At 38.6% G+C, this 16196-nt stretch overlaps 1 protein-coding gene across 1 annotated transcript in view; it reads right to left on the minus strand.

Annotated features, from left to right (window-relative positions):
• ppp1r16b (protein phosphatase 1, regulatory subunit 16B) overlaps window positions 1–14630 on the minus strand; it is a gene marked incomplete at both ends in the record, with an annotated part of 46560 nt that extends 31930 nt beyond the window's left edge. The window contains one exon of the mRNA XM_083892843.1: window positions 14363–14630. Within this exon, the coding sequence (XP_083748969.1) occupies window positions 14363–14630 (268 nt within the window). The remainder of the gene's footprint in view (window positions 1–14362) is intronic.
• Between the last annotated feature and the right edge of the window lie 1566 nt (window positions 14631–16196).

Raw genomic sequence — 16196 nt, forward strand, 5'->3', positions numbered from 1 at the left:
ATAATTGTAAATATCGTTTGTCAGATTATGAACGTTAGACACTTGTTTTTTTTAAATTATTAAATCAATGTTTTATTTGCTTCTTAAAAAGTGTTGTTGGAAAATATTAACAGAAATCTAATTCCATAAGATACAGAACAGTTGCCACACAAAGTTAGCAAGGATGCACATTTTAGCATTCAGCAACTGAAGAGCAAAATAGTTGGTTTAGCTAATTAAATGATAACATGCTGGAGCCTGTATCGAGTGCTTCTTTAGCGCTCCCTTACAGCAAGATGAACTCATTGTACGTCTATAAAAATACATTTACATTTCAGTTTACTTAAAAATAACAAAACTTTGTACATTAAGGCAATGAGTCTCAGTTTCTCTAAATTCTAGTTGAGAGGATGTTTTGCTCTGAGCCTCGTTTTCAGCACTCAAGAGCACTAATTGATAAAAACACTGCTATCGTTCACTTCTGTCATCATTACGCTCTGTCGCATCTTATTCAATTACAATTAATTTATGGCAAAGGGTGAAAAAAAAATTGCGATATAATTCACACTAATCACGAGTATCAGTTCCCATAAATGAGATATGTTATTTTTCACTTTAAATAACATCAGTGCCGCCATTCTCAGAATAAAACAATCACACACAGAACGCTATTTTGACTCAACGTCTCGTCTTCCTCTCGACTGTGCAGAAAGAAGGCCACTCGGCACGTCCGTAAATGACATTAGATTTAGTAGGACATTATGACAGAGGATCATATGTATAATTAGTATTCCACTGTGTGTTATAATTATCCTCCACATGATGAGCTGTTACGGGCGCCTTAATTGTATGCTGGGCTGAGTTGAACAGATGTAGTTAGACAGCAGCACAGCAGGAGAAAGGAAACTAAAAGACACAACAAGCCGGAGAAGGAGATGCAGCAGTGGTTTATTTTCTGGATCACTGTCAGTGAACTTCACACTGAAGCAGAATAATTAAGGTTTTGATTTGTAAAATGACATTTCATCATAAGCTACAGCCACACTACTACGACACCGACATTTAAAAACTGCTTTCAGGAAAGTATTGGAGCTCTCTTTCAGAAGTCATCTGAGTCCATACTAAAACATCTTAACACTAGGGATGCAGGATATTATCGATAGCATATCGGTATGGGCAGATATTGGCTTATCTATTATCGGATATTCGCAAGATCTGCTGATATGACTGATGACTACAACAGTAGGCTAAATAGGCTGCTACCTCTTCGACTTCTACTTGGTGCCGTCCACAAGTATTTCTTGTATATCTGCAATTAATAATTATCTCTGCAGTTGGATGCTGGGAAAATATATATATATATGTATATATATATATATACATACATATATATATATATACATATATATATATATATATATATGTATATATATATACATATATATATATATACATATATATATATATATATATACATATATATATATATACATATATATATATATACATATACATATATATATATATACATATATATATATATATATACATATATATATATATATATATATATATATATATACATATATATATATATACATATATATATATATATATATACATATATACATATATATATATATATATATATATATATATATATATATATGTATATATATGTATATATATATATATGTATATATATGTATATATATATATATATATATTCAGTGATTATATATATATATATATATATAGGCAGATATATACAGGCAGATAGCCAGTCGGAATATCTAGCCACAGCAATCAATAAGCGTGGAGGCATATAAGAGAACTTTTACAGAAAGTTAACTACTATTTAAATTCGATAAAATGCCATTTACAATCCTTGATAGTAACACAAACAGACTTTGCGATTACTCGTTTGCAAAGTCCACAGCAGTACTAGCAGCTACGTGGTTTGTACTCAATGATTGTGGTTCTTTGAGCTAAATAAACTAATGTTAGCATTCGTTCTGGTTCCAGAAATTCTCAGACAACACAGACTGAGCCTTGGTGGGAAACACTGAAATCACAGTATCATTTACATCCTGCAGAGGTGTCACAGTTTGACAGCTCTGCAGGATATGAAAAGCTGCAGTGGTTGCCATTGTTTCCTTCATCATAGCTCATCTGCATTTCACAGCCCCATTTGGGGTTTATGGCTTCAGTCATAACTGATAACGATGGCTGTGGGTCACATTGGTTTAGTATAAGTCATTTTTATCAAATTACAGTCTAGTTTTGACCACTGAACCTTCTTTTCCATTTTTGTAACCATCACAGTTTAAGTAAACTGAATATATGTTATTTGACCTATCTGTCTATTCTCTGTTGTTGATGATGCTGTTGTCTACGTTTGGCCTAATCCTCAAAGAATAATCCTGAATCCTAAAGCAAGATTTATGGTGGTCGGCTTATTATGGTGGGTGGAGGGTGAGCAGGTGGAGTTTGAATTGGGTGATGGTTTAGAAAGAGAGGGGGAGAAACAGGGTGCTGAACAGGCATTTAGGGGATTGACAGAAGTGGATCAAGTCAGACTCACACTGCCACTTAAAGGGCTGCAGAGGGATGAAGGACGGCCGACAAGCTGCTTGAGATGTAGACATGCACCACAGCCACTGTCGCAACTGACTAGGGGTTTGAGTGGGGGGTGTCGAATAGTAATATAGAGCGAATAATAACAGCTAAAAGCCAATTCATACCTCAAAATGAAATAAAAGTTCTCTATGTCGTTGTTATCTGTAATCCAGGGTTTTGAAAAGACATTATTCAGTTTCATTTGAAGCATTTTAATTTGAAAGCTCACAGTTGTGCCATGAACGGCTTTATTCATTTTGGCCAGACATTTTTCTTTTTATTATTTTTCTTTTATTACAGGACAAGGTCAGTGAACACTGAGTAGGCAACACTTTATTTTCTACTTGGTTTGATTGTATTTATTTTATTATTAGCAAGTTTTGTGTTTACATTTTCTATTTGGATTTACTGTAGCACTGTCAACATAATTATTATCTTTCTTTTCATTTAATGATTGCAACTGATCGTAGTGCACTTTTGATTATTTTGTAATTACTAGCACAAACCCCACCGCTTACTATTCCACACAGCGGTGGCCATGATAATGCACAATTAGCACGCTGGCAGTCGAGTGGCTCTGGGCCGCGGCTGCCTGGACCTCTCTATATCTGCCTCGGTTACCATGGAAATAAGAGTTAACTTGAGAGTCTGGCTGCTCCCAGGAGATCTGACTGATGTGGAAATGGGGATGAGAAGGAGGAGAGAGGAGGAAAAGGGGTATCTCAGCAAGCTTGTTGGCAAACTACCACTTAAGTGCGGTATGGTTCACTTAAGACTGCATGTGACCCAGCAAAGAAGGATAATAACAATGCTTTTATGAGAGCAAAGAAAGAAAATGAGGAGCATCATGTAAGTATAGGGACACGGTGAAGCACAGATAATCACTGAAAGAGACACGTGCTCAGTTATCAAGCAAAAGAAAGCACATTTCTGACATTTTATTGGCCCTGTAAATCCTGCTTTGTCAGCTGCTAAGATATGAAACACTTTCACTCCGCCTAACACTGAGTAAACAAATAAGGTTTCTTCTGTTTTAGTATGAGCGCTTGTATTTTTTGGGGGGGTTTTATTCTTTGTTTGTTGTTAATCTCCAATGATGACAAGGATAAGGCAGTCACCTCTGCCCAGGCTGTGGCAAGTGAAATAGCATGTGGCAGCAATGTCAATGTGTGCCAGGCTGAGCAGCAATGCCTGGAGGAGCCCATTCGGAAAAGGCCTATGAAGTAATTCTTGTTTTAGAGAGATAAAGCAGGAGAGGGGAAGCAAATGAATATAGTTGTGTTGACCTCTAGACTCCATGAAAACTGCCTTAATCACCGCAAACGGTGATAAAAAACAAAGTGGAGAAAAATGCCCCAAAACGCTCACAATCTGTCCGTAGCTAGAGACAACATTAAAAACCCACTGATGTCTGGAGCAAACGTCGACTCCTCCTAATCACAGAAGCACTCGATGAACACGGCCAGCATGACAATAAACTCCCACTGTAGCCCTCGGTCCTGTCATTGTCGCAGGTCGACTTAGGGGCGTAAAATGTCAAAGCCCACTTAAGTAATCAGTAGCTACGAAACGCCGCATAAAATCATTGATGATCACACAAGTGGAAAAAGCTAAATTGCAGCGATCGGTTGGTGAAGGAGCCTGAAATGAAACGCCTCACTATTGTCAAGAGGAAAGATGCAGAGGTGGTATAAATGATCGAATTAATGGTTAAATGAATAAAATACCTGGGGAATTTTTTTTTTTTTTTAGCATTTTACAACATTGGCAGATTAGATGCAATAAACACAGATGCACGTTTTATACAGATTTACTGCTTGATGGATCTGATTGAGAGAGAATTAATTTAAACTTGGAGAAGGCAATTTCTGAGGAAATTGCAGTGGGATTGCTGCCTCCTGCCCAAGCTGAAGCCAATCTAGCATGCCGCATTGTGAATTCAACTCTCAAATTGAATGTCTGACTGTTTAGGAAGGAAAAAATACTGCAAAAATGGGGGAGTGAAAATAGGAAATACTGTATATATTATGGCTAAATCTGGATACATCCACCAGAGCTGTTGTGACAATCGCAAAAAATAAATAAGACAAAGATACAGCACAACTGCATGACATCACTTCATATTAAGACAAACAAACATAACATCCAGAACGCACCACTGATGCACCTTACAAACTACTCATTGTAAAGATCATAGGTTATATGATGATTTTATGAAGATGTAGTCAAAAATGGGTAGTGGCAATTTTAACATTGAGACTTTCAAGTGAGTTCATATTGCACTCGTTGGAAAATCTGAAAGTTTCGCCTCTCAAATTCAAATTCTGCAAGTCACTGTGGTTTGGTCGTCGCATTATATGAAACTAGACAAATTTGACCACGTTCTGGTAGAAAATCATGCATGAAGAGTGTCTGAGGTGTGTTTCAATTCAATTGAATGAGAAAGTTTCTTCGAAAAGCATGAAATACAACACACATATAGTGGAATTGTTTGCAGAAATCCACGTCCGCGTACATTTGAAATCCCAGAGGCGTAAACACAGAGACGTTATTTTTGTCAGTGGTCAAATGTAAGAATGCCGAGCTCAAGGCAGCTTTTATACGCCATCCTTTCATGTCTGTGAGAGCAAATCGTTTGAAGTTTTACACATTTTCCTTTGTCTTTGCTTCTTGATTATCGCTGCAATCGGCAGCAACGTTAAATGACCTAGATTATCATGGAGCAATACTGTTCTACCCTCTCTTACAGGATGACCTAACTGTGTCATCATGTAACTGATAACAAGAGGGCGATCTGTTAGAATTTCTATATTACTACATTAGATTTCATAGAATTCACAGACACTTTTTTTCTGTGTGTTCAGTCTCCGAGTCAAACATATTTTTTCATTATCTATATCATTGGTTCTCAAAGTGCGACCTGGGGGCCAATGGCGGCCCGCAGAAACATTTCTGGCGGCCCCGCAGTGAATTACAGTTGATAGTTTTAATCCAGGAGGTACTAAGCTTGTTAAATGTTTATTGGACATTACTGGATACAGACCAAGTGTAAACAAAAATACTGGGTATTAACCTGGTTTCTATATGGTGAATTTTAGTGTATTATTGGGTTCTAAGCTGCTAATAAGAAGGTATGGCCAACAATGGCCAAAATACTGGGTAATTACCCAGCAAATTATAAAGCGTTATTATATTAATGCTTAAATTACATTATATTAACGCTTATATTACTTAACGCTAAACTGTAGAACTGCAATCTGGTCATTAAAATTATTACAAATGAGAATTCTTTCTGTTTTTTTTTCCCTTTTTTTTCCCGTTGGCGGCCCTCAGTCCAATGTTGGGTTCCTAAATTGGCCCTCAGGTATCAAAACTTTGAGAACCCCTGATCTATATCAATTGATTAGATTTTTGTGAGTAGTAAATAAGGAGGTGGGGTGTCTCTCTGGTTGAAATGATCCTTGGTGCCAAGTGTAGCAGCCACCAGGAAAACCGAGGAGTTTATAATTAACTGGATTTTTGACCCTACAAAGAGTCCTGAGCAGGGCTGTTACTTTTCTCTAAAACTGCACTTAAATAGAGCTGAAACAATTCATCGACTACTTAATGAACGTCAACTATTTTGATAATCGATTAATCAGTTTGAAGCTTTTTTCACGATTCAAGATTTCTGATTGTTTCAGCTTCTTAAATGTGAATATTTTCATCGTTTCTTTGCTCCACATAACAAAGAAATCATTAAAACTGAATCAGATTTGCATTTTTGTTTCCATCAAGCTTTCAAACACGAGGACTAAATAAATCTCCCCGAAGACAAAAGCTTGAGGCGAATAACAGGAAGTATAATGCTATTTCAACACCGCAATTTTTTTCCAATTAAGATTGTTTTGCAGTAAACCTTGGGAGGATTGTAATTATCTCTGCACAAACTACCAGAGCACCACCTCTATTTTGATTGAGTCTTCTCTATAATTATCCCTTTCAACAAATGTTGTATTGCAGGAGATGTAACACCTTTCTCCCACTGCCAACACCCAAAATTGTTTTGGCAGTTTTTAAAATGGAAGATGAAGGAATTCCTCAGTGGATTCTACCTGCATTTGCACTCAATCATTAAAAAGAGAAAAATGCTTTAACTGTTATGGCTGATCATATGTTTTTTTTTCATATTGACAAATGACAAAGCTGGAATGAAAAAGAACTGAAGACAATGGAAGGAAGACAGAGCAGTCACTGCCACTGAAAAGTAGTTTTCTTAAAAACTAGTTGGAGCCAATGAGATGTGTTTTTATCTTTGTTGTTGTTTGCCGACTTCTCACTTAGCTATTGCTTTGTATGTGTGTGTTCTTGTATATATATATATATATATATATATATATATATATATATATATATATATATATATAATTATAACTTTGTGATGTTCAAAAAAACAGAGAACACTATCTTTGTGAGGTCATTTTGACCTTGTCTGGGTCCCACAACTTTAAAGGCTTTTTTTAAGGTTAAGACCTGGTTTAAGGGTAAGGGTAATGCACTTAGTTGTGATAGGTTAAGGTTAGGATAAGGCACTAGGGAGTGATGTGTCCTCCCGAAGATATAAAAACAAGTTGCTGTGTGGACCAGTTGTCAAACAAAACTACATTTGTGAGGACATTTTGGCTTTACCAGGCCTTTTGAGGATTAAGGCTTGTTGTTTAGGGTTAGGGTTAGAATTAGGTGAGGAGGCATTTCATTGCAACAGTTAAGGTAAAGGGTTAGGGGACGCATTATGTCTACGAGTGTCCACACAAAGAATGCTAAACCATTATGTGTGTGTGTGTTGAGCAGCAGAAGTCTGTCTCTGGACTCACGGCTCTGATAAGACAGCATGTGAAGACAAAGAGCTCCTCTGAGACCTAATTTGCACAGAAAAATGTCTAAAAAAGAAACGAGGAGTTGCTCACTACTTAAGTATTTCTTTTTCTATCTTTAAATCTAGAGTTCTTTCTCCCCTGTATTTGTGCGATGATGATGATGATGATGATGATATGGCAGAAAAAAACCGGCATAGTGAACCAAAAACAAAAGCCACAGCAGCTAAAAATGGAATGCAGATTTTTTTTTAAGTGTGGTGTCTGTGACATGGAGTTACAAGTTATGATTTTGAGTTGGTAATTAGTGACTCTTGTGAGGGTGAGAAAACAGAGTGTGGGAGTGGGAAATAAAAAAGACTAACCAAGTTCCATGGAGGGTTAAACACGCACCTGGTTAGGCCACAGCTGATGATCAAAGACCTTGACCTTGTTTTGTTGCTTTGTCTTTATGATTTATTTACGTATGATGATACAGAACTGAGCTTATTGTAACTCGTTACAATAAAATACCCTTTTCTACAGAATATAAATGCTCCTACAGTAACAGGCTGCTACACCTTGTTAAGGTGTGTTAAGTAAAGGTATTGCAGGTCTTTCCACCCTGCTGCCGCACCAAAACCACACCAACACTGCCAATTATGACACTGTCTTCCCCAAGTGCACTGATCAGTATTTAACAGTTTTTATTTCCTTATCTTATTTCTACTTTTCTACATTCTTGTGATTGTACGCTGCTGTAATTTCCCCATGTGTTACGAATAAAGGATCTTATCTCATCTTATCTTACGCTCCGGTATCAAAGCCCAAAGCCCCCGTTCAACAAACAATCTGAGAGAGGCAATATTTATATCACTTTTGTCACAGTTTAATGAGTTGTTGTACACAGTCGCAGCGCTTGGTTTAACAAACAGTGAGCTGGTGACATCCCCACCCTGCCTCTCCCTTTTTTCTCTACCAGTGGTGCCTGCAGCCTCACAGCAGGAGTCTTTCTGTGTTTCTTTCTCTCTAAACTTCAGTGAACGTTTGTCAAAAAATGGCGTCTGCTGTGCAGCTCTGTTATCTCGGTAAATACAAGTATCGGGTTGGGCCTCAATATCGGCAATAGTAAAAAGTTCAGAACGGGATCGGGAGCCAAAAGAAAATGCATCGGGACATCTACACTACCGTTCAAAAGTTTGGGGTCACTTAGAAATGTCCTTATTTTTGAAGGAAAAGCACTTTTTTTCAATGAATATAACATTAAATAAATCGGAAATGCACTCCATACATTGTTAATGTGGTAAACGACTATTCTAGCTGCAAACATCTGGTTTTTAATGGAATATGTAAATCGTATAGAGACCTATTTCCAGCAACCATCTCTCCAGTGTTCTAATGGTACATTGTGTTTGCTAATCGTGTTAGAAGGTTATTGGATGATTAGAAACCCCTTGAAAACCCTTTTGCAATGATGTTAGCACAGCTGAAAACAGTTCTGCTGGTTTTTTCTTTTTAATTTTGCAACTCTTTTGATGAATAAAAGTGTGACTTTTAATGGAAAACACAACAAAAAATGTATAGGTGACCCCAAACTTTTGAACAGTAGTGTACATGTGTTGTCTGTACTTTCTGACCCCAATGGCAACTCCTCTGCAGGAGACCAATGCTCTAGGGAAAGAAAAAAACAGACTCGGAGGCCAGAGACCTGCGCAGAGAGACACTAGGGTGCTTTACAGCAATTTCACAGTCATCAGCCCTCATCACCGAGAGGGCAGAGGGTGAAGAAATCATTCTCAGGATGCATCCCTTTCCATCCAATCCTCTCCAACCTCTCCTTTTTAATCCCCACTTTTTCCTCTCTCCAAAAAAACCCCACACACACCTACTTCTTTTTTTTTTTTTTTTTTGAAACAATCAGTTCCCCTTGAATTTGGCACAGGGTTTTATTTTTATCAGCTCCGGCTCCAAATGGCAGAGATAGAATCAAAACAACCAGCTAAACATGGCAATTTTCTTCTTTCCACTTCATTTTTGGATATGTAGATGCTGCAGCTGTGTCTACACTTATGAAGTAAAGCACTGGTCTAACTGTGCGGTTCCACTGTGTGGTTCATGCATGCCGAGTGTGTGAGAGGAAACTAAATGACAGATGTGATTATCACTGCTTTCCATCTATTGTGTGCTGTATTCAGAAAACAGAAGAGGCAAACCTTTTTTTAGGACGGGAGTCAATCATCAGTAAAGTAATATTGATGGTACAAGCCTCTTCAGGCTTCCTCTGGGGCGCAGTGACACACACACACACACACACACACACACACACACACACTGTAGGGTCAGAAATACTGAACAAAACCAAACCTAACAAAATCCTCTCAAAAATGTCTTGAGCAAAACAAAGGTCTGTAGTGGAGATAATGTTAAAAGATAGATGTCTGAAAGCAGTGTCTTCTTTTCTTTGTTGGTGGATATTGAACGCATATTGCATAAAAGCTAATATTACGGCAGGTCAAATTAGAATATGACAGGTCACATTCTATACAGTTAAAGGTCCCATATTGTGAAAAAAAAATCATCTTTTTAATCATTTAAATCCTTATATTTGGGACTCTGGAGGTCGTATCAGTCGGCAAAGTGTGAAAAAAGATGACTCAATCATGTTTTTGTTTGTCCTCCTCAGTCTAAGAACATGAGATAAAACACGCAATGTTGACTTCCGCACTCACTGGGACGTCACGATGCGCTAAATTCCTGGAATTGTTGTCTCGAGGAGCGTAAAACAGGCAAGAGTGCTGGCTAGGGCAACGGTATGTCCGTGAAAAGTTCTATTCTTGGCTCCACAGTGCAGCACAGAGTTCTACACAAACATCCAGCCTCAGAGGATTTATCTGTCCAGTGGATACATGTTATATATGACGGCAATGTGCCTGCTAGAGCCTGCAAATTATCACTTTTCCAAATGCTAACTGCTGTTAGCTCCCAGTAGCCTCTGTGGCTGATGTCATTTCCTGTCCCTTAAGTTTCGTTTTACGTTTTTTTTTAAGGTGGACCTAAAGAGATACTACTCTCCTTTACTACTAAACCGAGCATTGTGAACAGGGCTGTTTTGGCAAGGCAAGGGCAACGGCATCTGAAAACCGGAAGTTTGCAAAGTCTGCGAAAAGTTCTATTCTTGGCTCCACAGTGCAGCACAGAGTTCTACACAAACGTCCAGCCTCAGAGGATTTAACTGTCCAGTGGATACATGTTATATAAGACGGCAATGTGCCTGCTAGAGCCTGCAAATAAGAGATGCTACTAAACGTTCTGAACAGGGCTGTTTTGGCAGGGTGATTGAACTGCTGTGGTGCTTCATCCTTATGGTATTTTGAGCAAAGCATGTCACAGACATGTTCATTAGGACACCAGGGAACTAGGTTAACTTGGAGAAATATGGTATAATATGTCTCCTTTAAAGTGCCATTTGTTTTGTTGATTGAAGCAGCAGATATTCCATTGTTACAACATGACATATCAGTAAATAACACATATTGTCACATCCCCCTCACTCAACTCAACACTATGGCAGCAATCACACTCTGTAGAAGGGAGCAGTGTAACTTACTCATCCACACCAAACAATAAGATTCAGTCCAGCCAATCTAACCCTTCATCTAATTATAGCCTTGATGGTCGAGTCGGCTTCAGGTCAAAGTCAGTCTCAATCTCTCTGAACGTTATTTCAACGTCTCCTTTCATCGCAGACAAAAAAAAAGGTGAAAGGTAGCTTTTTTTGTAATTAGCATCACCGTCAGTGACGTCGAACCTTAATTCTGTCATGTAAGATAAGTGTTTGTTTCTCTTTAAAAATGAAGAGTGAGCCGCAGCAGCGTAGCGTGTAGAGTCACGATGCCTGTTGGAGCGTTCAGGGACCAGAGGGAATGAGAGAGGAGATTATCAGGCTACTGAGTTTGCCAGCTGCCACTGGAGCTGTGTGGGCAACACGACATCCTGTCCCCTTTTTCTGTTTCATGTCTCTGCTGCTTCTTTCATTGTCATCCTCACAAAACCGCACTGAGGGCAAATGTGTCTATGTACGAGAGCAATTGGTGTTGAAGAGAAGTGACATGGGTTAACAAAGCAGAGAAATCTGCATTCAATCAGAACAAACTGGAGCATATTCAGATTGGTGAAATGATGCTGTCCTGAAAACGAGGTAAAAATAGTTTAAATCCATTGGCTTCACATGCTGTAACTTTTTTTTAATTTATGATTCATTTCATTTATGACACATACAATGACACTGAAACCTACAATATAGTATATATACTGTATATATATACTATATTGTAGGTTTATAATATACAGCTGTACCAATACTAATGGCTAGTGTCACTACAAAGTTATCGAGTTAAAAAGCCTACGCAAGAAATGAAAAAGTGATTTTTAAAAAGTAATAACTCAGCATACAGTTCTGCATACTGCAAACATTTAAGACAAGTTTCAGATCATGTATGAAACGCATGTATCTGATGAAATTAGGACAGAGAGCAAGAAAACATGAGCATTTTAATAACCGATGGACGGAACTCAACAATCACCTATTTTCTAGCGATCCTGTCAAGTGCAGCTTTCATTGAAAAAGGTTTATGATTAAATGAGTGTTTGGTTTATTGGCAGTAAACTATAACAACAACAACGACAACAGAAATGATTTTTTACGTTGATTAATGAGGGCAGATTACATTGATCTGCACACGGATGGTGATTAATATAGAGCTGCACATTCTGTCATTCGTCAAAGTTACTTTCAGACGCTCTCAAAAAAAATACAGTCAGTTACTTTGTGTATTCAGGTCAGGGCTCAAATCATACTCTTCACTTTTAACAAACACTGTCATGTTTCTCTTCTGCACAGCTCCTTGAGAAGCCTTTATGAACACACTTGTATTTATAGACACACTTATTCCCTCTCTTCCCCATGATTAATGCACTCATGCAGCCCAATATCAGCATATTCCCTGCTGACCAGGTCCATGTTAAACCCTATCTGATACAAACTAATTCCTCTTCAGCTTCAGTTTGACACTATATTTGTGCCATGAATAACTACTGTATGACTGCAACCAAATAATAATTTTCAGAATTGATTCATCTGTTGATTCAGTTCATAAAGTGACAGAAAATGTTGGGGAAAAAAATCATTGTTTACAAAACCCTCAAAGTGATCGTTTTGTGCACAAAATAACATTAAGCTTAAGGTTTTAATGATTTCTTTATGTAGTGCAAAGAAACGCTCAATTATCAAAACATGTATTGGCAGGGTTTTCAATGGCTCCACTCATGCAACCGACTACACACTATAAATAAAATGTGTTTTATATTCCTGGTCACCTCATGTTTTTTGTTGTTTGTTTTCACATGATTCCAAACAACCACAAAGTCCTAGTTAAAAGTCCAAGTGGCAACATTTTGGTGACCACACACACACACAGCAGTAAAAGCTTTGTAATGCTGTTAGAACCACTTCTGAATCCTTTGACACAACAGCACAAAATGACAATTGAATGGCCAAAAGCAGCAAAAAATAACTGATGAAATTCCAATGCTTTTAAGAGTCAAAAACACTCAGGTGATATCCTGTTACTGTGTGCTATTTTTATTTTTAATCAACTCTGTATTTAGGTTATGCATCGTGGTAAAAAATCCATCCAAAACACTGTCGAGACAACACTAATCCCAAGGCTTCCCCTGACTCTCACTCCAGCTGGAGCTTACACAATGCCAGTTCATGTGTGTGTGTGTGTGTGTGTGTGTGTGTGTGTTTATTCACAACTTACTATTAAAATAAATGCCCCTTTGTGTTGGTTCCCATCTGAAAGTGGACGCACGGCAGTATAGACATGGGCTGAATTTGGGTATTTGGTTTGGTAATCTAATTTCAAGTTAATGTGAAGTTAAATTAGATGCTTAATCTAAAAGATAAGCAGCCAGTTATCACATCTGCATCACTGTCACATTGATAGAGCAGCCAGAGCATTCCAAGGACTGTTTGTACTGAAGGAAAACAATTATTATCTACAAATAGGGAGGGACACCATCCATAGAAATGTTAATTAAAAGACTGACAGAGTCTCATCTCACTGTGACAATTCCATTATTTCCCAATGATAAAACTTCGTGCAGAACAAATTCAGTTCAAATGGAGAGACTACCCTGAGTAGTTTAAGTGGGCAGACCCCGCTAATCGTTTTCCTGACCTTGGCATTTTGATATCCAGCTGAAATAGTGAGGTGGGGCTGAAATTAAAGTAATTATTCAAATGTGTCATCACTGAGCTTTGCACTCGGTTTCTCAATCAGCATATGAATGAAACACCTGCACATATTTTTGACTTTGCAGCCGTGTAACAACTCAAATAAATCCCCAGTCGATAGGTTTTGTGTTGCCAGTTTGTCACGCGTTTCCAATGCACTTGTATAGCTTGTGTCATTTATTTAAACAACAAATCTACACTGCCGTTCAAAAGGTTGGGGTCACCTATAGAATTTGTTTGTGTTTTCCATTAAAACTGACACTTTTATTCATGAAAAGAGTTGCAAAATGAATAAAAAAGAACCAGCAAAACTGTTTTCAGCTGTGCTAACATAATTGCACAGGGGTTTTCTAATCATCCAATAGCCTTCTAACGTGATTAGCAAACACAATGTACCATTAGAACACTGGAGAGATGGTTGCTGGAAATGGGCCTCCATACACCATTTTCACTCATTCACCATTAAAAACCAGCTAGAATAGTCGTTTACCACATTAACAATGTATGGAGTGTATTTGTGATTCATTTAAAGTTATATTCATTGAAAAAAAGAGCATTTCCTTCAAAAATTAGGACATTTATAAGTGACTCCAAACTTTTGAACGGTAGTGCACACTTCAATTTCCTTATTTACCTTCGTCTGGATCATTCCTGGCAGACGCCTCCAGAAGCGCCACGCTGGCGGCAAACGACACGTGCTTCTTGGACTCTCCATGCTGAAGATGGTTAGCGTTGCGTCCTTTCTTGTCCGCCTTCCGCTTCTTGCTCTGCATCTCCTTCTCGTACACGGCCCACCTCTTCAGCTGCTGCGTGCGTCGCTTCTGGGCCGCCCGCAGCCTCTCCAGACTAGGCACTTTGTCCAGCTGCTGCAGCTCCTGGATCAGCTCCAGATGGTTGGCCATGACGCTGGGGAGGACGGGACAGCAGTGATGGGTGGTGAGAATGAGGGCGAGGGGGTGTATTTTTCCTAGCGCGGGCTGCACCTTCGTCCGTGGTCTCCTCCCGACTTCTGCATCATCCTTTCAGCAGTGGTGAACTTCCTGAGTGAGTAAAGAGAAAGAATTGAGCTACTGCTGGTAAAAAAATATCAAGCACAAACCTTTGGAGTGCCTTCAACTGTAAATTCCCCTATGGAATTGGGACACCACTATATGTAAATTAGCATAGTGAATGTAACAAACTTGCTAACCTAAGTCACATGTTGACGGATCCAGCTATTGTGTTGCCATCCTCGTAAACGGCATATCACGAATGTTGATGAATGATGATTGAAATCTGACACGTCCAGGGTATTCGTGCTCAGGTGAACGCTGCTACACACATCCAAAACACTGACAAAACTACCCAGATGTATCAGAGCTAGCTAGCTAGCGAGCGGCTATTTATCAGCTACTTATCTAGCTGCTTCATAAATTGTCAGTTATTGTCTGACATTAGTGTTCAAAGCTCAACGGTCTTTTGGATGTAAATCAAACCAACATATTCCAACACATTTCGACATTGTAACAGGCTTATTTGCGAATTTTTTTTACAACAAAAATAGTTCCTCTGCAGATGTGGCTGCCATCTTTGTTGAAAAAAAATCATCCGGCTCACTGAATTCGCAAAGCATCATGGGTAATTTCATCTTCTACTTCATTTGAAGCCCACACCAGACCTCACTACGTTGCACTCCCCCTTGCTCCCCCCTACCCGAGAACGTGCAAAATTTAGGGTTAGGGCAAAAATTGTAGGGTTAGGGGAGGTATTGGGACGGGGCCTAAATCTTTAGGCACTGGGGAAATATTCTACTTTTTAAGTAAGCATGGTCTCCTGCACCACAGAGATATATTTTGACCTACTTCATGCTACCATGTCACCCAGTGCTGTGGTTTGTGTCGTCTTCTTTGTCTGACCTTTTTTTCTTTTAATCCGGTGTGTACCGTGATAGAAGTAACAGTTTCCAACAAAGAGGTTTACATCAAGGTGAAACAACAATGTACAAATGTAGCTCAAGGGAAATGAAAACCAATAACTATTTTTATCTAAACGACTGAGCGTGGGTCACAGTTCTCAGTTTTCCATTTGCTTTGTCAGCCATCACAAACGTCTGTCTGCCATCCGCCATGAAGGTTAACCGCTTCCTGAATGCACCAAGTGTGTACCAGTATGACACGGTAAGTGAAGAAATCAGAAGTGTAGCATAATGTCCAGATCACCATCTACAATAGTGATTTCCAGATCCTGGCTCTTGACCCACAGAGATTTTTGGGCATTTCCAGCCTACACTCTTAGAAATAAGGGTACCAAAAGGGTCCTTCTACAAGGACTGAGGTTCTATCTGGAACCATTTGCTTCTGAAAAACCCTTTTCCTAGAAAGGGTTTTTCAAGGGTTCTTGGTAACACCAATGGTTCCAGGAAGAACCATTTTGGTCCAGAGAAACCATTTAAACCCTTTCCTGAAAAAAGGGTTTTAAAAGGGTTCCTG

Source organism: Microchirus variegatus (assembly GCF_963457635.1).
Source record: "Microchirus variegatus genome assembly, chromosome: 7".
Taxonomy (NCBI): domain Eukaryota; kingdom Metazoa; phylum Chordata; class Actinopteri; order Pleuronectiformes; family Soleidae; genus Microchirus; species Microchirus variegatus.